The 26,378-nt window shown below is 39.7% G+C and overlaps 1 protein-coding gene across 1 annotated transcript in view; it reads left to right on the top strand.

Moving 5' to 3' along the window:
* The window catches only part of SPEF2 (sperm flagellar and cilia associated 2), a 154,156-nt gene that overhangs the window by 74,638 nt on the left and 53,140 nt on the right, over window positions 1–26,378 (top strand). Inside the window, exons 18-25 of the mRNA XM_090276176.1 lie at window positions 2,917–3,087; window positions 6,512–6,601; window positions 9,564–9,712; window positions 13,550–13,677; window positions 13,757–13,895; window positions 17,214–17,351; window positions 21,730–21,881; window positions 24,735–24,915. Of these exons, the coding sequence (XP_090132302.1) occupies window positions 2,917–3,087; window positions 6,512–6,601; window positions 9,564–9,712; window positions 13,550–13,677; window positions 13,757–13,895; window positions 17,214–17,351; window positions 21,730–21,881; window positions 24,735–24,915 (1,148 nt within the window). The remainder of the gene's footprint in view (window positions 1–2,916; window positions 3,088–6,511; window positions 6,602–9,563; window positions 9,713–13,549; window positions 13,678–13,756; window positions 13,896–17,213; window positions 17,352–21,729; window positions 21,882–24,734; window positions 24,916–26,378) is intronic.

Below are 26,378 nucleotides of genomic sequence, written 5' to 3'. Positions count from 1 at the left end.
AATGTCTTCTAACTCTAATTTTAGTTTTCTGCCACAAATATCTCTGGACAAAAGATTTTCTTTCCCTGTTTTAATTTAATTTAATTGAAGAGATCATCTAGCTGAAGCATTGTTTTCATTTGAGAAAAAAATAGCAGAGTTAAAATTAAGGATGTTATAAAGAAAGGTAAAGATTACAATATGTCAACCTCAGCCTTATAAGCAAACAGTGAGTGATTTCTCCTTTTGGGATAGAAATGCTAGGGAGTTTACTTCCTCCAATCCTCATGTGTTGGTGTGAATTTATTGATTATTAACAACTCACTTATATGCCTGCTTCTGGGGTATATATTACCCAAATCAAACCATCCTGATCTCCTTCATCCTTCATCTAACCAATAATAATTTCCCATCAACTTTTCGTAGTATTATTGGAATTTATTATTGAAAGGGACATGAAGCTCATACACTTCCAATGGCAGACTTTAATAGTAATCTTTCCCTTGAGAAATGATTTTAGAAATGTTTCCCTTTTATCGATTGCCCCTAATTATATTGGCAACTGCAGCTTCTTAGTATAATAAAAAATGGTCAGAGTTAATATTACTAGGATTCTAAAATGGCCTTCAGAGCAAGCTGTCTCCAGGCACGAGATTTGTGGCCTAACTACCACCATGTTTCAGTTACCTGATACCAAAATAGCACATAGGTGTAAACCAGTCACAGAGACCATACGCTTAGAAAGATGAGCCCCTAGGCTCTTACATCGAAACATCTGCTTCCCAGAAACACCCATGCAAAGCTTCCAGACAAAACTAAAACCAATCCATATATTAATACTACTTAAAGAGGCTTCGCATGGTATTTGACAATCAGAAATCAGTCTGAGAGGAGGAACACACCTCCCCCAGTAATCTCAGAGTCTTGGTTGGGAGGCAAAACCCGATTGATTCTAAACTGTTGCTTCAGACCTCTCCAGGGGAGAATCCGATGCACTTCAGCGTTCTCCTGCAGGTTTTACATCCTAATCACTGATTACAGTAACAGACTAAACTGCCACTTATTTCAGATTTACAGTCCAATCAGTTCATTAATTTAACAAATATTTTATCATTAATATACTAATCATTTAGTTAGTACTCTTTTAAAAAATAAAAGGATGCTTGCATATATATTCTGATGTGAAAAAAGTGACCATAATATTCTGTTAAATAGGAAAAGGCAGGTTATATTTTTGTTTTTGAAAATATGTCTGTATATTAAATATGCACAGAAAAAGGTCTGGCAGCATGTACAGGTTTGATGGTCAGGGAAGGAGAAGGCCCAAACAGGCCATTTCCCTTTCTACTTATGTGTCGAAATTGTTTGATTTTTTTAAAACAATCATTGTCCATTGTAAGTGTATTCCACATTTTGTTTATCCATCAGTGGACATTTGTGGAACGTATTTTAAGTGCAGAAGAAAAACAAAAGTCTTTAAGAAGTGAAAGTGTATCTGCAAGAGGCTTGAAGCTCTATTTTTAAAAAGACTCCTGGGGGTTGCTAATTACAGAATAATTTATTAACTGCCCCCCCCCCAAACAATAATCATATATTACTTTATAATCAGAAGTGGATTTCCACTCTGCATGGACATTGAATGGAAGGAAGTCCCCTTGCCTGATGAATTGGAAAGAGTAATGGAAGGGCAAAGGAAGTGCACATGACAGTAATGGCCGTACAGCCCGGGGGGGGGGGGGGCGGGCTCGTTGCTGGTGGTTCAGTCAGTAAAACTGGGGCCATTTCCAGCACGGAGGGCTTGATGGTCAGGGAGAGCTGGGACGGTGTGCTGGAGAGGGTGAACTTGAATCACGAAAGCTGAGAGGCCGTCACAACAACGGGAGCCTGGAAAACACACACCAGCCCTGCCCCCCTGCTCCGGGCCCCGGCTGACGGTCTCCTTTTCGGAAATGCTCCTCCTCCAGATGCCCGCAGGCCTCCCTCCCTGACCGAGGCTTTGCTCTCAGGCCACCTTCTCAGTGAGCCTGCTCTGCTCAACACTCTACTTGAAACTTAAGCACCAACCCACAGCACTCCTGACCCCCTGTACTCTGTTCTGTTTATCTTTTCCTTAGCGCCTATTACCTTCCAACGTCTTATATCAATGAAACTTTTCATCCCGTTCCTGGTTTGCCTCTCACCACTGGAACGCGCACTTCACGAGGCAGTGATTTTTCTCTCGTTTTCCTGTGGCGATAGTATGGCAGTAGCAGCAGTAATAGTAGTAGTAGCAGCGGTAGCGGTAGTTTTACCTTATTGTTGCAGATCTTCCTTTCTTTCAAGGCACAATTTAGGTTCAATGAATAGTGGTCACACGAATGAGTGAGCGAGTGAATGAATGAATGAATGAGTGAATTGCTAAGACTTAATTGAACCCTAACTACTGCTCTAAATGCTTTATATCTGTTCACTCATAGCCTTTGGGGCTGGGCATCTGATTCCCCTTCCCGTCCCACCCCACACCTCTTATACCACATGCTCTTCACCTTCTCCTTATACTTTCTGACCTTGTTTTCTTATTGGAAATTTTGAAATAATATTATTTTTTCTATTCCCCTACATTAGCTACTTTTAGATTGCTGCTGTTACAGTTGGCACCCCCTCAACCAGCCACAAACACACACATACACACACACACACACACACACTCCTTATCCCATTCCCATCCTCATCCTCACCACCAGCACCATCAGGGGCAAGGGAAATGGGATTTCTTACCAAGCAGAGAGGCTGAAAACCTTAAAGACTGAATAATTTATGGGAGAACTTGGACTTGTGAATTTAGCCTTAAGTCATTGTGGACAATTTGTATTAATTTAGGATGTTTATTGTAGCTCAAGTGAAATAGTAGGTGTCTGGAGTTCCTAATAAAAGTCCATTCTTATCATCCTTTTGAAGTTAAAAAGAAATTAGAAGAAAAAGAAGCTGAGAGAAAAGAAGTTTCCCTGGCTGAGTCTCCATCTTTGCCTCCTCCTCCCCCTCCTCCTCCTGAACCAGAAAAAGAGAAGGAAACCCATCCTCTGCAAGAGCGTTCAAAAACTCCTCCTGCCAAAGGAAAACCACCATCAGGTGATTGACAGAATAATTTGTCATCCTGTTTGCTGGTTTCTTATTTTCACTTAGAAAAGAGTTGCAAATTACAGTGCCAGTCCATTCATCGAAATTCAGACTTTGAGCAACTTCAATCATATGAAACCAAGCTATATGCTAAATGGGAGTGGAAAGGCCTGTCATAGCTGATTGTCACAAAGCCCAGGTACTTCACTGCATAGGGGATAAGTCCATAAATTAGAGGAGAAAAGACACAGAGAATAACCAGAAGGAACTTAGACTAGATCACAAGGACAGACGTCTGTGTGCTGATTTGCAGAGTTTAACATAAAGTGTGAGCATCTTAGGAAAATGAAGACGAGAATTAGCGTAAGCAGGTGTCCACAAGAATAAGGGAACGTATCAACTGTGCTCATTAGAGACTAGAATTTACGTATAATTAATCTTCAGTGCTATGTGATTATAAAAGAATAGAAACAAGTACCGAACATCTCAGTAAACGTATATATTTATAATATGTAATATGTATGGATAAAGAGCTTGTGTAGAGAACATTGTGTAGCTTAAGTTTTTTCTAGATTCTAAACCATGAGGGACCATTAAGTTATGTGGTAGACAATGAAAATAATGACAAAAGTAAAGTGCTTAATTGTTGAAATGCGTGATGTTAGTAGAATATCATTACAACTTTGGTGCTGTGTTATATGAACCAAATAAGGCTGTAGTTTCTGGGTCCAGCTTTATAAGTGGCCAGCTGTACGGTTACCCAAGTCTGCCAAGGTATATTCTTGATTGTGCATTGTGATCGTATTTCTAAACCCCATCATCTTCCTGCTTAATGAAGATTTGAGATGGGTCTGAATGTATTTAAATTAAATTGATTTGATATTAAACAAATATAGGTGAAGACTTTAGTAACACGTTATGGTCTATTAAAGACCATTGTATTTCCAACCAAATGGGGCTTAACTAAAGGCGAAATACACAAACTCAAAACATTTTTTATAGAGCAGTAAAACACAAAGCCATGAATTAAATATATACCCTTTCTCATTACCTCACTGGAGATTTAAAAAAAAAAAAAAAAATTCAGAGACCTGGAGGAAAATTGGAAGTTATTAAAATGCTTTGTAGAACTGGGGTGACTATGAGCTTGCAGTTACCCAGTGCAGACAGGCCTTGAGCCTACGGCCATGGTGGCTTCTCCTCCGCTTCCCTCACCCCGCCCACGCCACCTGCTCAGAGGCAGGACAGGTAGGAGGACCTGTGTACCTGAGCTGTGCCCTCAAACCAGTTTCTGGGGTTTCTGGTTATAACACAATTCAGTCTTTACGTTGCTGAAGTTTTCGTGCAAATTTAAAATTGTGTTCCTGAATCCTGTGTACTGGAGGTATAATAAAGCTATTGTTGCTTCAAAGAATGGTTGTATCTGTCTCTTTTTTCCATCAAGGACAGGGCTAGTGCCTGATCTTTACAAAGGTGCGGAAGGGTTCATCTTCAGAGGCCTAACACCTGCCTTCCAACAACGATGCCTATTGGAAGGAAGGAGATTCCTATCGGAAGGAGATCTCAGGGCCTGGGGCATTGATGGAGCAGTAGAACAGGTCTCGCTGCCCTTGTAGCTCATGCAAGTTGGGTTAAGCAATTTTAGAAGGGAAGTTTCCAGCAGGTTTGTTTATTTTTATATAAAAATTTACAATTTTTTCAAAAGAGAACATTTCAGAAGTGAAAACCTGAGGCCTCTGAACATGCCCAACTTAAAAACCCAACGACAATCTCCTTTAGAAGTTGAGATGAAGAGAGGAATTATTTACTTAAAAATCAAAGTGGAAATGGGGTAAGGGAGGAAGCATAGTACATTGAGTGCTTAGTGATTTCTGTCCAAATATAGTTTTACATTGAATGTAGTTCTGCATTTTATATGTGCTTCAAGTGCACTTGGGATTAAATTTGAAAACTTCACAGTTTTGATCTATTAAAGAGTTTATTATCAAATCTATTACCAAATGTCAAAATTTAATTTAAAACTAAAATTTTCAATGTGTTAAAATTAATAGTACTACCCATGCTTCTATTTAAAAATATTTTCTGAGATTTCAGAATATAGTTTAGAACTGATAAAAAGAAAGTGGGCAGAGTGCATACTGCCCCCAACAGAAATTAGACTTTGCCCACAATGCTTTGTAAGGTTGGTGTGTTAAGTATCTCTATTTTTTACCTTCTTTTTTCTATTGCCTTGAGCTTAAGTTTAGAGCTAGTAAAATAATTGGTTACCCAGAATATTTTTATTAAAGGAACTAGAAGCTTATCTAGGCTTCTATTATAATTATTATTATTATTATTATTATTATTATTAAATTTATTTCTTAAAAAGCAATGAATTCAAATGTTTGGATATTTATTTATTGTTTATGTATTTATATATTTATTGGTGAGTTTGGTGGTCAACTGTTTTATAGAAGTTAACAAAGTTTCAAGGTTACTCCTTTTCTATGTCTTGCACTGGTCTTATTTCTATGGAAACTTGGTTGTCGGATCTGAGACATTTAAATGTAAGTGATATATGTTATGCATTTATACATTCTTATAACTATCACTTCTAAATACAAAGAATAGGTTCAAATGAGGTTTCTCTATCACAGGCATTTAAATTGCCCCATATATTCATCCTTCTACTGAAGAAAAAAAAAAAAAACTGTAGCTCAAGAGAAAGGGAAAAAAATGATTGAATTTGTTTAGTGAATAATGTAGGATGTGGTGAACTTTTTCAAGGAACCAATTTATTATCTGAGACATCTTATTGACCTCCAGATCATTGGTTTCCCATTTTCGCCCTGCCCACATATTTTTAAACTAGATTCCAGGGAATCCAAGATAAATATGTGAATAAGCCCTTTACATTGCAAGTTACAGTCAATACAAAATGGAAATGCAGAAATCACAAGGCAGCCAGGTATCTGGTTCAAGAGAAGTTCAAGGACGCACCATATCAAAACACTGTGGCTATTTAACTCTTCATTAAGTAGTTTTGGCATCATTCTTATTATAGATCCATGTGTCATACTGTATAAGGAACATTCAGTTGAAATAAATTCAAATAGAGCCATAGGCTTCAAATGGACATGTGACTAATGTAAAACTCTTTGGCCACATTGCATTGAAGAATTCACAATCCAATCCACTACAAAATGTTGGCATTAAATTTAGGACTAAACTTCTGTGTGACAGAATAGAATAATACTAATAAGGCTGTCATTTAAGAAGTTTCAGTCAATTTTCTGTCTTCAGATGACTCAACTCACAGTAAAGGCCTGAATCATTTAATGTGGCTCACAAATGTAACTGTTTATCTTTGAGAAATAACACTGATTGCCTACGCATCATATAGCTCAGACTATTGAAGAAAACCATCAATAACATTTATGTGTTGAATTTCGTTTAGAACCCCCGCGTGGTAAGCAAGAATCTCTTCAGGAAGGAAAAGGGAAGAAAGGTGAAACTTCACTCAAAAGAAAAGGTGCAGCAGATAAAGGTAGACGTGATTAAATATAATTCTGCATTTTCTAACTGTCTCAGTGAAAAGCTAGATTTGTATAGTAGGATACACTGAATACTTCTCAGGCATTTGTAAACCATAAGCCCCTGCCAAAGAATATAACCTCAACGTTTCTACAGCCTGGCTCTTAGCAAAGCTTCTGCAGAGAAAAGTGATGCTTGTAAGAAATAATTTAGAGACTATTTAATATACAGAATATCTATTCATCAAAGATATTAAGGTGTTATTCTTAGGCTAAGCTATGCCATCAGAAAGCTACCTACTGAACCATATTTCTTGGTTCCCCATGTAATTGTTTTCATTGATAAGCACTTCAGTATAAAATCATCAGCTACCTTTATGACATATTGCAGTAGAGGTGAAATTCTCATTATGCCAAATAACCTGGTATTCTCTTTTCTAAAAGGATAGTATGCCCACTACATCATTCAATGGCTCCTATATGAAATTCCAGGTGAGAAATTTTATTTAGACTCAGGGGACAGGAAAATCTTTCTTCCTCTAAGTGGTGAGTTAGCTAAATAATAGCATTTCCTTGTTTTCTGTTTTTCTGTCTCAAATCTAGAACCAAATTACTGGCTCAGATTTAGTATCTGTGCAAGGACCTAGATCTTAGTAACTGCCTTCTAATTCCTCTCCTGGTTTTGACCTTCTACCTTTAGTTGTATTTTCTTGACCTTAATTTCATTTATGTTTTATTTTATTTTATGTTAACTATTTCTGTGAAATAAGGGGGATACATTTTTAAAGTAATTGACAGTTGGTAAAAGAAAATCCCAGCCTCTAAAAGCATATTAGTTACATTTATGTTGAAGCTGCTATAGCAACCAATTAATTAGAGATTGAAAGGGAGTTATGGATACAAAGAGTTGGCATTTTTCCAGGTTCCATTCAAATGAGTTGTCATGAAGCGTGTGCTTTTGTTTAATGTTCATTACAAATTGCCAGTGTAGTTGCCTCCCATGAGTATGCAATGTTTACAAAATGATGTGCCAAAAACCAACTTTTATTTTCGGCACTTAGTGATACATAATCACCAGTCTCCAAGAGAATCTCACCCTTCTCTGATTATATGACTTGATGGGCTCAAATAACCAGAGCCATTTGATAAACAAACACTGCGTTAAAATTTTTAGCTCAAATGTTAAGGGCTATAATTTACACTCACTTCTCACCTGTTTATATTACTAGGAAAATAATTTTTACATTTAAAGTATTCATCCCTTGCCTTCTCGTTGTGATCAACAAAATCAAATGAAGGATTATCATAGAATCGTCAAAAGTAGGAATTAAGTATACCTGTGCATATTAGGTCCTAAATCAAGTTAGACATAGTAGTGCACATGCTCTAAGAACATCCTTAGTTAGAAGGATACAGACTCCCAACAAAGAATGAGTATATACAGGTTCAACCAGTAAAATAGATACACTAGGATAATGTAGTTAGCTCAATTTAAGTAACTCCAAAGACTTACAAAATCTTTTGCTTTTATTTTACTGAAATTTTATTGTGTTTAATAATAATTGAAATAGGCGAAGAAAAAGAAACTTATTCCAGTTTCATTGCTAATTACACCGTTCTTCTTAGAGAAATTTACCTTACAGTGGCCATAGCAACATCAATTTTACTTCACTAGAGAGGTCAAAGGATAAAAAACCATCAACAGAAAAAAATAGATGAAAAATTTTATTATTGACCGAACAAAAATTTTCTTAAATTTTTCTAAATTAAAAAAGAAAATCTAGATATACTTCTAGACCTGTGGATGATGGATACTCTTTTAAAGTATATAAGTAGAAGTCACCTAAATTGCCTGCAAGATACAATTGCCAATTTCCCCTCCACATATAATCTATATATTTTTAACCAGTATAAAAGTAGAAGATATAGTTACTTCCTAAAGAGCATTATTATTCAATGCACATTAAATAAGTATATTTTGGGGAAGGAATACGCTCCCAATTCTATAGGCATCTACAAACTGTATCTAAAATCTTAGTAATGAAACTGAAGATAAGTAGAATTTAAGCGGAATAAATTTCTAAACTCTTAACAGCCTGATCCTTTAAGGAAACATTGGTTCTTCCTGAATTAGGGTACTTTGGTCAGTCACAAAGTCTTAGACCATCGAGGTGCTACTCACTGGCCTAGAGTCCCCTCTTGATGCTGAACTGAAAATTAGGCCTCTTTCTCCTCCTTCTCCTTCTCTTTCTTCTCTTCCTTCTTCCTCTCTCTTTCCCTTCTTCCCCATCCCCTGCCCTCCCCTCTCCTTTCCTGCTCTCTCTTCAATGCCTTAATTCAGCCAGGTTTATGGCACAATTATCTTCATCTATACTTTCTGACTGTAGCAAAAATATATAGTCTTCCACTCAGAAGCCCAGTGTCTCATGCAGGGAATATGGGGATATTCGGGAGCTACAATATCCCTTCTTCTCCTCCCCCACACCCCTCACCAGCTCTGGGTAACTCCTACAATAGCCTTCTTCTTCCCTGCTCCTCCCATGGGCTTCAAGGTACACGAAGCACCACTCCTGTTATAACCGCCCTCTCTTTCATTCAGTGTGAAGGGTTTAATTTCCCAGTTTATACAGTAGTAAATGAAAGGCACTTTTCTATAGACTCTAAACTTTGTAAAAACCTTATGTTCATTGTGGAAGCAAGGACCGAGATGAAAATAAAATACCAAGTTGCTTTACGTAGCCAAATGAATAAGAGAAGCTGTATTGCTTTTAAATAACTATTATTGGTATTATTTGTTAATTGCTGGGCTGTAGAGAATGAGGTTTTTGATTTTTGATTAGGCGATGCTGCCCAAAGTTGCTTAAAAAGTAATTAATGAATTGCCTGAAGTCCAAGGCAATCATAAACTTATTCATCCGCCAGCATCTGGTCCTGTTCATCTCCTTGTAACAGAATGATTTAATACACATGTTTAAGGTTCTCCCAAAGGAAAATCATCAGGAGGAAAAGTATCAGGAAAGAAATCACCTGCTGAATCTACAGTTCTGTCTCCTACTCCAGCAGGGCCATCACCACCTAAGCCAGGATCGCAAGAATGGGTCTATGTGAATGAACCAATTCCCGAGGTATGGCAGTTTAGATTCAAGTTAGATTTTATTCTTTTTACTGTTTATAGAAAGATCTACACCAATATCTGCAGCACCCAGAGACCTTTCATATATATACACACATATATATTCATCAGAAAACCAAGGTTACTTTTTGAGACTGCTCATTAAACCACATCTCTTCCTTTCTGCTCTCCCTCGAGTTCCTGAGTCATGCTTTGAACTCCTGATGAGCTCTGAAGTTGGGAGAACAAATGTGAGGACCAATTTTCTTCCCGAAGACAAGCAGAGATGCAGTTTCCTGGAAAAAATGACTTCTTAAGAACATATCCAACAAACTATAACCCTCCTCCATGTCCTCATGCCCACATCACAGTGCTTTCAAATGAAGTTTAACCTCTGACTTTCAGAAGTAGAAGAAAGGTTTTAAAGCTAACTAAACTAATAAAAGAAGAGGCAGTCATCTGACCTGAGAACCTGAAATGAGGGCACTAGTATAAGGCAATGTGATGCCCCAAGTGAGCCCTGGAAGCTCCATTCAGTTCTTCGTTGACAACCGCAAAGGCCAGTTGCCACCCAGACACATCTGCTTGCCTTAATAGATAAATCATCTTAGGAAAATCACACAGAAGGGCCTTTCCTCTAGCTAACCATCTGTGCCAGACATCTGAGACCCGATCAAGAATTTCAGTGATTGTAGTGTTCCTATTACTATTGAGGTTTCCTCCCCACTCACATCAGAAACTCTTTAACTAATGTGCTTTGAGGGGAAAATTTCAACAGAAAATACGTGAAGATGAGAACGTGAAATTATATAATTATGGATGTGTATAACTGATATCACTAAGCCAAACAGAAGCTACTTTTAAAAATAAGTATATCTTAAAACTGCCATAAAAACAGAATATCAAAGTGGTGGTTGGGAAGGAGATAAAAGTTAAATGGCATTATTTGGCAGGGGTAGAGAGTGAGGGACAAAATTATTGAAATCTAGTCTTGAACTCCAAATTTTGAAACCCTTGAAAAATAAAAGTATAAAGGACAAGAGAGAAATAGAGGACAGGAGTAGAAAAATAAACATTAACACTAAGGTAAGGCACCAGCTGCCACATATATCTTCTGGCTTTCAGGATTCTGGCAGAAAACAGATGATAAATTCAGGAGAGTTTTAAAAGGGCTATTTACATGTATGCAGCCAATAAGTAAGAAAACCTACAAGGATTAGATCAATATCTTCGAAAGAGGGACACCTGGGAGACATGGTAGCCCCAAAGCTGAGAAGGTGGGGGCCCTCAAGAGGACCTTTTCATGGAGTGGGCCATCTGACAGGAGCGTGACCTTTAGCAGAGCGATGCACCACACACAGTGACCCAGCAGAAATGAGCAGGGAATGCATCCCAGACCTCATGTTCTTCCTGTTCTCTCCCCACTTGCCCAGGAGGTGGAGGGCAAGGGTGTTTCCTGAAGTAGATCTCAGAAGCTGGTCTTCCAGGCACTGAGCAGGGTGAAGACTGAGGGGTAAGAGTTGGTCTAGAAGGACAGTGAGGAGATGTCAGCACAGACTTCCAGTTACCTAAGCAAAGCCATGGAGAAAACAACGTTGCTGCACTCAGAGGAATCCTAGAGCCAGTAAAACAGAGCAGGCCCCATGATCCACTCTAGTCCTTTTCCCATGCTAAGCTTCTCACACAACTTGCAGAGCTTCCCTATCAGTAGGAGGAAAGAGATGTCCAGTTAAATTGAAATCTCAGATCATTGACAAGTTTAACTGGGCATCTTCTACTTTATCTGGTAACACTAGTTCCGGGCCTGCAAAAGACCCCAGATCTACTTACCTCTGCAGACATGGTGGGGGTGGGGGAGAAAAAGAGAGAGATTACTTTCATACCTGGCTCTCTCAGGTAGACTCAGTAGCCAAGTCCAAGGAGAGCCTTAGTCCCTCTTCCTGTGCCAGCCACAAGGGAAGGTGCAGAGAGAATCAAGGAGGCCGTCAGAATGAGAGGTCTTTGCGTTCCAGTCCTGAAGCTTTGGAGAACATCTGCTTTGCCTACTGAGTCACATTATGCTTAGTCTTCTCCAGTGAAGAGGGTACTATTTAATTGGAAAGGATAGATCTGAACGTTTAGTCACATCACATAAGTTTGAGTCCCCAGACCCACAAAAATTACATCCCAGAGACTGGAAGATATCACATTATCAATAACTCAAATCACAGAAGATATAGGAGATTCTAGAAGATGAGACAAATGCCTAAATATTTAGTGAAAGGCAGATGAAATTTAGTATCATACAGACCAATAATCTATATATTAATCCATGACAAAATTTGAGAGATAAATATTAAATGCCTGACTTCCGAGCACTTATAAAATGCAAAAATAATGACCCAGAGCCCACACAGGTTTATTAAGGCTAAATCCTGCTGAACCGGCTCATTCCTTTTCCTTGATAACAAGGTTGGATAGGTGAGTCAAGGAAGTACCATAGACATCGTATATCTTGAGTTCAAAAGAATATTTGACAATTTTTCATGAAGTTCTTGCAGATGTGTGAGAGCTGTGAGCAGGATGTTAGTTTAATTAGGTCCATTCTTTGGTGGTAACTCTTCTCTTCATGCAGAGAGTGTTAACTCATGGACCCGGAGAGAGGTTTAGCAGTGGGCTTATTTAAAATGGTCTTCAGCACGGTTCTGAATATCACATTCCTTAGGAGAGATCATGACACACTAGAAACCAGGGAGGGGAACTAAATAAGAAAAAAAGTGATAAATGGTGCAAGAGGAGCATTAAAGTGTAAATGTTTAATTTAGGTGAAAGAATACTTGTAGTATGGTTGGATGTAGAATCATAGGCTTTTAAAACTAGATGGAGCCATCGAGTCTTCTAAAAATATAACTGATGATAAAACTGAGTTCAGGTGAGTCAGCTAACATTCACATTAAAATTTATGGAGTATCTGTTATGTGCTGCAATGCATGCTGGGAATCCCAAAACAACCAGTTTCATTGTGCATCCCAGCATGCCTCTCCTTGCTAATATCTCTGTGTGTGACAGGCCACCCTAGGGAAGACTGCGAATGTAGTCTCTCCTTCTCAAAAGTGCACAGTGAGGGTTGATAAGTGGAAGCTACAGGAAGGCAAATTTCTGCTCAACCCTAGGAAGAATTTTCTAGTAACATGAGTTATGTGACACTGTAGGGGCTGCCTTAGAATGTTGTGTTTAATGCATCAGCGAGGTCCACAGAGAGACTGGATGATCTATCTCTAGCTCTCGGCATTTCTAAGTTGGAGAGAAAATTAGCCCAGATGACTGCTAAGGTCCCCACGTGTGATTCCCTGGCTAAGTAAAGGCACAACCAATAAAGGACTAAGTAGTCCTGCAAGTTTATATCAAATATAATAAGTATCTTTGAGTTTATTTCATTCTGCTTATTTCTTGGTTTTGATTATTTATTTGCATGATTAAAGATGACATAGAAGAAACTTTCCAATTTTTATTGCACAGAGCAAAGATAGAACCTCTTGGATGAATTTAGAGAAATAACTCCTCATCACTGACATGAAAACTAGGTGTTCTCCGTAGAAAACAATTTTCCAACTTAGGTAAAATTCATTCATTCAGTGAATAGTTCTTGAGCACCTACTATATCCCTTAGACACTGGAAATTATAGGGAAAACTGTAAAGCAGAGAATAGGATAGCCGTTGTTCCTGGCCTGAAGATATGCTCCAGAATTAGCTGGGAAAAGGAAGGAAAAAGGACCAAGAAGTTTCCCAGAAGTTTCCTTGCTCTTTTGACTCAATTATTCAGAAGAATTTTCACTTTGAAATTGACTTGTATGCTTTACTATTTAACAGGAAATACCTTCATTTTTAGTACCTTACTGGGAACTAATAGAAAATTCTTATATAAACTCCGTCAAAACAGTACTGAGGAACCTGAGAGAAGACCAGCACATTGTGCTTACTTTCTTATATGAGATTAGGTAAGTAAAGCTTCCAAAGCTCTGTGTAGTTTACTGGCATGACATGTGAGCTCCAGCTCATTCTCTGACTGCCTTACAGAACAAGTTTCCAACAGTTTCTAAGGCGCCCAGATCACAAGCAAGATTTTGTATCTCAATGGCAGGCCGATTTCAACTCTCTTCCTGAAGACCTGTGGGATGATGAGGAAACAAAGGCGGAAGTACACCAAAGAGTGAACGTAAGGGAGTCTGGGAGCTGCTGGGCCAGGGTTCCACACTCTCAGATCTTGCAGGACCTGAATCCATTCCCTCCTTGCTTCCCTGAGGTGTGAGGGGAAGGAGGGAAGCAGTCTGAACGCTCACTTTCAAGAGCCACTGAGGAAGGGCCCACCGAGAAGGTGGCATTTGCACAAACTCAGTTCAGAAGCGATTGAGTGAGCTGTGCAGATAGTTCAGGCAAGAGTGCTTCAGCCACATGGAAGAACAAAGGGAAAGAAAGGCACTGGAAGGGGAGGATGCTTGAAAGTGTGTTTGAAGAACAGTAAAGAGGCAGGCAGGTGGGGTGGAGCAGGGTGAGCATGGGCTAGAAGGTTTGGTGACATCAGAGAGCTCTTAGGAGACCGTATTATCTATGGCCTTGGAGGTCATCATTAGCATTTGAATGAGAGTGGAAGCCTTGGGGCCTGGATTTAAGAGTCTGTAGTAGAATAAAAGCAGCAGGGAGACCAGTTGTGAAACCAATTGGAAAGCTATTGAAAATAAGTGAAGGCTTTACAGTGATTTGGGTGAGCAGGATGCTGGAGAATTTAACCCAAGAGGTATTGACTTAACAATTGTCCCAGTAAAACTGAGGTATTTTACCTGTTCTTAGATGTTCCTCAAATAGTAATTAATAGCTAGTAGATCCAAAACATATCTGCCTTTTCTATCTTTCCTACTTATTCATAATGTCAGCCCTCTTGTAAACTTCTTCTCCATCAGTCAGGTGATTGTTGATAGAATGAGGTTTTTAAATTAAAAATATCTTATATGGAATTTTCTTTCTGTATCACATTTGTTGTAGATAAATTAGATAATAAAAAGAAGCAAAATTTAAAATGGCAAGTTCATAATCCCATTGCCATAACCATTGTTATCACTTTGGGGCAATTATTTTTTGCAAAACATGTGACTGCAACATACATATTATTTTTTAACATAGTATGTAACATGTCGACATATTTATTGTGAACACAGAACACATCTTTCTCAATAAAAACTCATCTACCTCATTATTTCTTACATCTAAAAGATATTTCATTAATTAACTATATCATAATATATTTACAGAGCCCTGGCTGGTTTGGCTCAGTGGATTGAGCATCGGCCTGCGAGCTAAGTGTCGCTGGTTCGATCTTCCAGTCAGGGCACATCAGAGAAGGAAAACTCTGACTCCAAAAAAACCTCCGCTGCCTTGCGGCATACCTCTTCAGGGGAAAGGCTAAGGGAGTAAACCCCGACAGAAAATCCGGAGCCGGAGTCCCTAAGGCGGTTTGACGCTGTAGTCAACACCGGCAACTCCTGCGGCGCACCTGAAGCCAAGCTGTATTGACTCCGTCTTTCCCTTGGACCCTTCAGCTGCGAAGAGAGGGGGGGTCTGCTGCATGGGCAACAGCAGACCCTCCATATCACCCTGCCCAGGCTCTGTAGCTTCAGCTTCACTGGAGAGGACACTCCAGCGTCATCGCAAGATGTCGATTCAACACGGGAGGAGACAGATACCATGTCACTCCCGAGTCGGACTGCACAGCCATTCTCAGCGGTGCAGATAGACTCTTAAGAAGCTACACCATCGTCTCTCGAGACGGACGGCTGCCAACGAATATATTTACAAATACTTGTTGAGCACTAACTTTTTATTATAGAGAATTATACAGTAAAATTTAATCCAGTTAACTATTTACCATATCCTTATTTATTTTCTTGGTCAAATTTTTTTTAAAGTGAAACTGTTGAATCTAAAATTATGCTTATCTTCAAATAGTTTTAATGTTTATTTTTTTTATTAAGTTTATTGGAGTAACATTGGTTAATAAAATTACATAGATTTTAAACACATTGAAAACCTTCAAATTTTACTCCAAGTAACGGATTATGAGATCAAGAGAATATCAATTATTTGGCTCTTTTTTGTTAATCTTTGCCAATGTAATGGGCAAAAATATTTAGATATCTTCTGTAATTTGCATTTCTGTTTTACAATTGAAGTTGACTATTAATGATTTTTTTTATTTTTCTGTTTGGGCTGTGCTCTTTTTCTAATTGATTTCTAAGACTTGTTTATATATTAAGGATATAAACTATTGGTTGCTCATATGCTACAAATATATTCCCAGTTTGATGTTTGCTTTTATATTACTATTTTTTGAAGCTCTAAATTGTCTTTATTAAGCAATTAGTGAATCAAGCAGCATCCCATCCAGCAAATAGTAGGGCACTTGCCTTTATATTATTTTAGATGAGTTTTAATATGCAGAAGTCCTTTAGTGTTTGTGTAGATAAACATAGAAATTTTTTCTGTATAACTTGTCTTTGTCTCTGGTGTGGCTCATTGGGTTGGTGTGACATCCCATAAACCTAATGGTTGCAGGTCAGGTCCCCAGTGAGAGCAATGAAAGCGCTTATGGAAGGCAACCAACCATGTTCCTCTCTCATTAATGCCTCTCTCTCTCTTTTTTTCTCTCTCTCTTTCTCTAAAAACAATGAAAAAAAAGTCCTCAGATAAGGATAAAAAAATACATCTCCACCCCAAGATTATATAATTAATTTATTTTAATGCTCTTGAATTTATTTTAACTTTTTAATTGATTTAAATTTTCAGTTGCCTAAAAGACAAAAAAAAATTCTTGTATATTGACAATGGATACCAGAGAATAACCTAGAGTCTCCGTTGGGAAGGTTCAATACGTTTTGGCCAAGTCAACCACATTCATATTATAAGTCTTTTCAGCAGTGGATCCTCAGCAGGATAAAGTAGAGATATCTGTGAAGTTTTAAAAAAATAAACCTGTATTTGCTTCGGGCCCTATGTCTGAACTCTTTAGGTTTCAGATGGGCCTTTATATCACATTCAGTTTTTATAGCGTCACAGGTCATTCTGATTGAAGCCATTACTCTATTCTTTTTTTACATTTTTATACCTACATGATCTTGCAGAAAGAGATGAAAGTAAAGTAAGAACCTCTGTGACCACTACATTTCTACCCATTTTCTTGCTACAGTTTTTGATTTGCAGATTTTAATGCAATGGTGGTGGCTGCAGAAGAAGGATTAGATCACAGAAAATGTAGCCGTGTTGCAGAAAGGGACCTGTGGTGGATCTGAGGCAGACATGGGCACATGATTTAGTGTCTTTCAGAGAGAGTAGAAGAAAAATAAGTATTTGTTGAATGAAGTGCGTTAGGTGTAAATTTTCTTTAGGGACATTTTAAAGACAGGCACAGGATTTTGGTTTTATTGCACTGAGGTCATTGGAGCCATGACCCTAAAGCGTAACAGCAGTGTTTCTTCCTGCGGAGGATTTACGAGACCGTCTGTGGGACATCTGCGATGCCCGGAAGGAAGAGGCCGAGCAGGAGCGTCTGGACATCATTAACAGGAGCTGGTTGCAGGACTCCATCGGAATCGTGATGAACCACTTCTTCTCGCTGATGCAGGTGAGCGCGCCGGTCACCGTGACCCAGACTCTTCCCTCCACAGCCACGTTCCTCCCGCAGCAGGTCCTTCAGGAATGTGAAGGGTCTGTTCGGGACTCGTTTCTCCCACAGCACTCTGCCTGCCAAAGCAGAGGAAGTCACTGAGATAAATCATTTTGGCCTCAGCCAAACAAGCACCAGAATCGACAGGATCTCAAGCAAACACTCACCAGCTCTGCTTCCAGGCCCCCTGGAGCTCTGGAGGGGGCAGCAGAGATGGTGTCTCTGATGACTGTCACCTCATTAGTCTCTCACAGTGGACACCCAAGGTGGCCCTGCCCCACCCGATGGGCTAGATCAGACTCAGCAGGCATTCAGGCATTTGGTTGCAGAAAAAAGATTGTATCTGGATTGGAAAAGCAGACTATTTATCAGAACCTGATTGACTTATAGTTGCAGCCTGTTAAATAGGAAGTCGCTCTGGACAAGAAGACAGACATGGGTTTTATTCCCAGCCTACTGTCAACAATAGGGGAGAAAATGCAGACCAAGTGTGACCACCCAGCTCTGCTGAGAACAAGGGTGGAGAGCTTTTAAGAGCTGAGGTGGTGGGGGAGGGGGCGAGTCATAGTCTATCTGTGTTTTCTAATCGGCCTTGCCTAAAGGGAGAACCAGCTGCCTCCGGTCCCCATGACAGGAGGAAGTTGTACCACTTGGAGCAGGTCACCTTCCCAAAGGAACTGAGACCGAGGGGCCCTCTTCCTTGATGCTTCCATTTCAAAGAGATGCTTCCCAGGTCCTAGAGAAAGACAGTGTGGGTTCTAAAACTGGCAAGAAGCTTATAAAAAGATTTGTCACAGGGAGAGAGAAAGGATTTACAATGACAAGTTACCTAAAGTAAATACTCTGCAAGCAAAAGCAGTCAGGAGCTTCAAGTCAGGAAGAAGCCTGTCTGAAATTTACTCAAGCAGAGGGGAATGTAAAGGCTGTCTTCCTCTAGCTGCGTCCACATGAGTATTTTTCCCTAAGAGAACAGCAGTTAGGACAGGGAATGGAAAGGGGGACATTTCAGCTGATTAATTGACACGAGAAGCTACTGCAGGAAATGAGAACATTTAGCTGACAATCGCTAGAACAAAATTAACTGACAAACAACATAGAACCAGAGGCATGCATACAGGGGGCAGACTGACAGCCGTCGGAAAGGGGATGGGGGGTGGCACTGCATGAAAGGAGAAGGGATCAGCCAAAGAACAGAGATGCAGGACCTACGAACAAAGACAACAGTGTGGTGATGGCCAGAGGGAAGGAGGTGGGGGCACAGGGAGGGGGGATATGGGGACATCTGTAATAGTGACAACAATAAAAATAAAGTGGTTTTTTTTTAAAGCTTATAGCAGAAATAACTGAAATCCACTAGTGCAGATAAAGGGACTAGAGAATTTTGGTGACTCACTCTCATTAAGCTGAGAGGTACTTGAAAATGGTCTAATGCTCACATCTCGGCAATATTTAGATTTAAGTTCCCCTCTCCCCCAAGAAACTGAATCCACATCTAAAGTCAACTATGGGGAAGAGAAGATAGCTTAGAGGACACATATTCTACCAAATGCATTTTACAGAATGCTATCTTAGATGATTTCTAAGATTCATTTCACTGAGATTTGATGATAAGAGGAATAGTAAGAAAGCATTATTTACTAGTTATCATAAATGTGAGCAGAGTCTTGTTTAATTCTGTTTAAATGAGAATCCTGTATGTAGAATGTCATCATGTTCTTAGGTAGCTATAGATGTAGCAAATTCTGCCCCTAAAGTAAATTAAAATTCATCTTTTACATAAAATAATATAATAAGGTCAGCCTAAGGTGTAGCTACCAGTACTATCTCAAAGATGAATTGTATAAAATAGGATCTACTAAACTTAATCATAACTAAAAATTTCATTTCCTGATTTCTAAATTTATTTACCAATGGATGTAATGCTATAGTTTATGATTAATGATTTTTATAACCTTGCATCATATTTCTTCAATTCCCCAAAGGTATTTGTCAGCATCTACTTTGTACAAATGGGACTTACCTCTGCATGCTACTCACTGTCGAGGCGACATTGTGAGATTCTCATTAATGTGCTGCACATTACAAGACTCATTTTTCTCTCTACTGCTTTAGCAAATCTAAGCATGACGGGTACAAATGCTTATGCCAAACTGTGAAATGAGTCTACGTGTGGATAGTTTAAAACTCAATCTGGTTTCTTGGCAAGGAAAGAGAAAAATATGTAGTTTTCCTAATCATTTCAAAACGCTAGTTTGAAAAGTTATTCAGATATATATATGTTGAAAATATAAGAGTATTTAAAGTATGTTCCATAATTTAAAACAATATATAAATGGTGATTTTATTGTAGAACACAGATTCAAATTAACCAAATGAATGCCTTCCTGTTTCATTCTTTTAGCTAGAAAAGATGGATAATGCAGAGAACAGCTTTTCAGGAGAAATTTGGTTTAGCAATTTGGGAACAAAGCAAAGTTATTAAAACTGTTCTTGTCTTGTGTTGTGGACTGCAATGCAAAGCAGACATTTATGTGTTCCAACCTGAATATGGCAGTCCAAGACAATTTCTTGATGTCTTATGAAGTAACTAACATTAATCGCTTGATAAATATAGGGTTCCCTCCATAAATATTGTCGAGTTAGGTTCAGCTGAAGGCTTTGAACACCAAGTCAGTTTTGTTCCTCTTAGGAAAGATGCTTCCTGTAACTAACTAGCTACGTGGAGTACTTCTCCATAAGAGCTTCAGCCTTGAAGCTCTCAGGAACCTGTTTAAGTGGCCCTGCTAACTAGAGCAAAGTCTGGAGGTCCTGTTTACACAACCAAAGAGAAGCACGGATGTGACAACTAGTCCGACACCCAAAGGAGAAGAGGTGGGAAACCTCATGGGTCTACATTTGCGTGTCACTGCAAAGGGACATGACCTGGCTGACAGGGAGTCACTGCGAGTCACTGACGCTCGCCTGCTCCCCAGCTCCTTCACTCTTCGCTACGGCCTTCCAGGCACCTACTGGCAAAGCCAGCACAGGGGTTGCCTGCGAGCATGGAGCCGTTATCTGTTTCCCCTACGTCCTGAGCAAGGAAGGAAACCGTGGAAAGAGAACTATTCGTCATCACCTTACCGTACTGTGTATCATTTCTCCACAGCTAGAGGGACAAAGTCTAGTCTTATTTTGTGTTTCATTTTTTGTGTGTTTGTATGTTGTATTTATATGTATGATATTCTTGGTATCTCTCAAATCCATTAACATGTGACCTCTGACAGAAGACACTTAAATGTTTGTTACTGTATTGGTTGATTAAACACAGGACACGGGAAGAATTCTTAATGTCAAAGTAATGAATGCTGTACACTACTTCAAACATCATATAATCTTTTATCATAATATCAAGAGAAGGAAAACTCTGACTCCAAAAAACCTCCGCTGCCTTGCGGCATACCTCTTCAGGGGAAAGGCTAAGGGAGTAAACCCCGACAGAAAATCCGGAGCCGGAGTCCCTAAGGCGGTTTGACGTTGTAGTCAACACCGGCAACTCCTGCGGCGCACCTGAAGCCAAGCTGTATCGACTCCGTCTTTCCCTTGGACCCTTCAGCTGCGAAGAGAGGGGGGGTCTGCTGCATGGGCAACAGCAGACCCTCCATATCACCCTGCCCAGGCTCTGTAGCTTCAGCTTCACTGGAGAGGACACTCCAGCGTCATCGCAAGATGTCGATTCAACACGGGAGGAGACAGTTACCGTGTCACTCCCGAGTCGGACTGCACAGCCATTCTCGGCGGTGCAGATAGACTCTTGGGAAGCTACACCATCGTCTCTCAAGACGGACGGCTGCCGATAATATCAAGAGGCATAAAAATGTTATCTTGTCTAGTGGAATCATACTCAATAAGGACAGGGAATTTAAAGTCGCCAGTTTCTTTTAATTTTTATGAAGTTTTATATATTCCCCCTTAGCTAATTCTTTCTTTTTTAACTTTATTTTTATTGTTGACACTATTACAGATGTCCCCATTTTTTCTCTCTTTGCCACATCCACCCAGCCCTCCTCCTTCCCTCTGGCCATCGCCACATTGTTTTCCGTGTCTGTGGGTTATGCATACATGTTCTTTGGCTAATCTCTGCACCTTCTTTCACCCAGTCCCCCACGCCCACTCCCCTCTGACAGCTGTCAGCCCGTTCCATGTATCCATGCTTCTGTTCCTATTTTGGTCTTAATTTCTAGAAAATTGATTTCAACCTAAATGTTTTAAAATAGTGCTCATGGAGCTTATGTAGAAAATATGTACCGATAAGCTTTTTAAAAATTCTTGGGAATTAACATTATATTTGCTATTAAAGGCGGAACTGAATCGCTTTCAAGATACAAAGAGACTCCTTCAAGATTATTACCGGGGAATGGAATGCAAAATCCCAATAGAGGACAACAAGAAATTTACTCGCATCCCGTTGGTCCAACTGGATAGTAAAGAGGTTTTGGAAAGCCAACTAAGGTAAGACAGACTATCATGCTGCACTGTCATTGGTCTGAACATAAAATCATACTCCTGTATCTGCACATCCAAAAAGGCTCCAAAGACTGAAGAATGTTTTCTGACTTCTACTTCAGACTACTGATATGCATCTTTATCCCACTTTTCAGGAATATTTACTCATTTTTGCTGCAGAGGTACAGCATGTTTTGTTATGGAACACATCCACAGACTCTGCTAGGGATGTTAAGGAAAATAGAGCATGTGTGAATTCCGAATTCTAAAACACTGTTGACCCCAAAGGTCTCCAGTAAGGGGTTGTGAACCTCTATCACTTTATGAAAGGTCTCACGCTGCTCTCTCTGTGTGTATCATGTTATGTAATTGAAAATCAAAGGGGCTATGAGTCCTCTTTTACAAGTAAGAAAATTGAGAAATAGCGAAGACTTACTCATATGTGGTTATGACTTTGTGAGACTAAAAGACATTAATAATATAACGTGAGATTTGTGCCAACAAGGAAATTAAGTTGGTGTTAACAGTGGAACAAAAACTACGCTTTCAGCCAAACATTCCTGTGCAATATAAAAGTTTTATAAATAATTTTTTATAGACACAATGGAGAGGGACAGGAGAGGGGCAAGAGCCCAAACCTTGAGAAGCCTTGGTTTCCTTAACTGCAAAGTGGGGTTGTTGTGACAATCACAGAAAACGAAATCCTCAGAGCGCTTAGTACCATGCTTGGGAATCAGAAGACTTGAGATCTAGTTCCAATAATTCTCATTAAGTGGTGACTATTATTGTTATTGCATAATATGATAGTTAAACAAGTCTTACTTACTGGCACTATTTTAATTGTGAGTATTGCATGATCTTGCTTTGTTTGTTTTACCCTCCCCTACTCCGAAAAGGATTGTAAATAAGCTGAACACAATAGCATTATAGAGTGCTCTGCAGCCCATTTCTTCTCTCTCTAGACTTCTTCCATCTAGTTACATCATGTCCCTGTCAGGCCCATCTGTAAGCAATAACACATAAGATACAAATACGGGAGAAATGTGTAACTCAGCAAGCTGCTGAAAGACAACTTTGAAATTAAAAACAATAAAAAATCCAAGAGGCTATGTGAACTTTCAGAGCCATCAAAAGAGGCCAAGTTTCAATGTCTACAGAAGCAGTGCATTCCGTTCTTAGCACGAAATAACAAGTCAGGCATAATGGGGAGGCTATTAATGTTGGTTAGGAGAACGAAGCAGGCAAAAGAACAGCCAGTTCTTATTTTCTGCACAACAACACTGCACCAATCTTAACCTCAAATCACTGCTGTGAGTCTACTCTGAGTCAATGTATCAACGAAGGCACAGTCTCTTGAACATATGTAGGGAAACCAGCACTGTGTTAAGCATTTTCACATAGCTTGTCAACTTCAGTCCTTCAATAACCTATTAATAATAACTAATAATTAGTAATTACTAATCATTAATAATAACAATTGTAATATTATTATTATATTTGTATTATTTCAGGAGGAATAGAACCTTAGAAAGCCAAGTGACATGACCCAGTCATATCTACTGATAGTGGCAGAACTAACTAGACCAAAGTTTCTCCCAGTAAATGAATTCTAAACTGAAATTCTTTTTCTAAATGATATGCCACCACTCTGCTCTGCAAAGCAAGGTGTTGGGAAATGCATGCTGTATTGTATTAAGCATATAGAGATGATCGTGCAAACTTTGCCTTCATTTATGAAACGAATCATCTTGAACTGAGATTTGGCATTGCTTGACTATTTAAATGTAAATTGTTCTTGTGGGTGGACGTACACTGAGCAGCAAGTAGCTTCTCAGCACATGGCCTTTACAAGCACCGTATACTGTCAGGATTCCAAGCACTCTAAGAATCAAAGAGCCAAGTTCAAGAAACCCTGTCTGATGCTTCAGAACAAGGCCAGCCAATTGTTTGCTGGGGTTCACAACCAGCCTTTTGCATCAGCGCTGTGTTCCCCAGCAACTTGACTCTGCCAAAGCAAATGTGTGTTCTCATTATTGCTCCGGTTTCAGCAAAGGCAGCCTTGGAGCTCCCCTCCCCATGCCTTGCCCAAGGGAAAGCTCTCACTTCCTATCTCACAGGTGGATCTCAGTCACAATGAGCCTTCTTTCCTGTGGATCCCTCCTGCCCCTGTTAGCCTTTGAGGTCCTGAGACCCTTAAGGGATAGAATGTCCCCAGGGCAGCTCTGAACTTTCTCCATGGAGCAGCAATCTTATAGACAGAAGGAGAAGAGAGAGTATAAGACTGTGTTGCCACATCACTTGCCAAAACAAAGAGAGGGCCTTGGTCATCCACACACAAGAGTGGGGAGGCTGCTGGAGCTCTTCCCCAGTCACCACCGAAATGTTGTCACCTCACCAGGAAACCCCCCGGCAGACCTCACCTCTGTCATACCCTCCTTCTTAACTGACCACTTCAGGAAGCCAAATGCTAGTCATCTTAAAGAAGTGATGCCCGGTTCTACGTGGTTTGCTTTTTCATGGACGATTCACTCCTTGTCGGCAGCTTATGTCCCGGATCAATTTCAAAATTGCATATCTTCAATCATTGCCATCATTTACTCCCCCTCCTCATAATTGTTAAGAATTAAACTTGAAAATTAAGTTTTGTCATTGTTTCTAGTTTCCTCTTGATTTAAGACATTCTAGAGCACAAAAATGTGCATATAGTCTCTGGTAGTCTTTTCTTTATTTAAAGAGTTCTACCAGGAAAATTTTGAAAATTGAGATTTAAAGCAAGGCAACAAAATTCGCAAAGTAACATGGTCATAAAAAATAGAATTTTGATAAATAAAATATTTGTTTCTTTTTTGTTTTCCAAAGAATTCCTCTAGCTTCTCGAATATCCATTTCTCCGGATTCAGCTGTATCCAAACCAAAACCAAAAACCATACTGAAAGGCAAGATTGATCACTCGCTGGAAAAAGTAGAGTTAAACTTAGAGGCAGATGAGAAGTTGGTAACGGACACCTGGCAGCAGGTTTCTCTAGCAGTATCTCACATGGTAAGCTGTGCTTGCTTCTCTATTTCCTTTCAGTGATACCCACATGTTAAATACCAATGTTTGTGATATGCTATGAATAAAAATATTACATAATGTTCACAAGCATTGTGTACACTTATATCTCAACTTTTTTCTGAAAGAAATACAAAGTAGAACAATTAAAACAGCAATTATATGAAATCAGGAGTGAACCAACATTTGCCTTATTTGCTATGCTGGGCCAGGCAGAGTTCCCAGTGCAGGGCCCCAAAGGGCCAATCAGGAAATGTCAAGGAGATGGGTCAAGTATAAGGCAGTAGGGAGGGATTGTGGCCATGTGGAAATCACAGCCTATGTGGCTGGAGAGATATAAGATACTCGACCCAGTATGACTAGATTTTTAATTTTATAAGAAAAGCCAGAAATTCGTATTTTTATGTGAAATACAAAAATCCATATTTTAACATGTTAGAAATAAAATCAAATTTTTTTAAACTTACGGAGTCAAGCAAAATGTAAATCTACCCTTTTGGACCCTAGTTTTTAACCTCTGCTAGCATTTTACCTAAGTCACCTGTGGGGTATTATTATTCTCTTTACATTGGAAAACTGAGGTCCAGAAAGGTTAAGAAACTTGCCCAAGGTCACTCATCAGGTTAGTGTCAGAAAAGGTTTGATTCTGGGTCTGTGTGACTTGAGGATTCACGTCCTTCCCGCCTTCCCTGGGAGGTAAAGAGATGATAGTCCCTGCCTGCGACGAGCCTGAACTGAATCCAAGGAGAGAGGAAGAGTACGCAGACAACCTGAATCTAGGCAGCAGCCTCACCCCATGCAGAAGGCGCATGGAGCTCAGCTCAGATGACCGTTGTTAACCTCGTCCTCTAGGCTGGCCCACACACATGGTCCCCGTCTTCATTCTTTCTGATCTTCCCTGAACTGTCGCATTGGAATGGGAAGCAGTGCCAACTTTCCAGAAGATTTTATGGAAGAGGTAGCAGAGGAGCTTGCAACACAGTCTCTCTTGGCAAGCAGTCAGCACTGTGGACTGGGCGTTTTCCAAGTCCCTTCCCGGCCACTCTGCCGCCAGGGTCCTTTCTCTGGTGCTGTCCCACAGCAGCCGCGGTGCCTCCTTTCTGCCCCACTCCCCTGTTTGTTCTACTTTCTTTCTTTTCACCCTCTCAGAAGGGATTGTCAACTCTTGCCGTTGTCTTGTTTCTTTTCAAAATCGTTTCAATGTGCATTGTGTCACACGTAAGAAAAGTGCATGAAATATAATGGAAGAGCTTAAAGAACCCACCCAAAGCACATGCTCACGGAACCCCCACGTGGGGAAAAAGAAACGAGCCTGCACCTTTCAAGTTCTCCCTGTGCCCCGCCCCAGCCCTAACCTCCTCATCCCTTCCAAAGGGAACCAACCTCCTTTTGCCTGTTTAGTAATCATTTCCTTGATTTTCTTAAGAGGTTGTTTCTTTTAAACCCATATT

Source organism: Furipterus horrens, unplaced genomic scaffold (genome assembly GCF_987537825.1).
Source record: "Furipterus horrens unplaced genomic scaffold, mFurHor1.1.pri manual_scaffold_5, whole genome shotgun sequence".
Classification (NCBI taxonomy): Eukaryota; Metazoa; Chordata; class Mammalia; order Chiroptera; family Furipteridae; genus Furipterus; species Furipterus horrens.
Note: the sequence above shows the minus strand (reverse complement) of the source record. Positions and strands in the feature narration are given on the sequence as shown.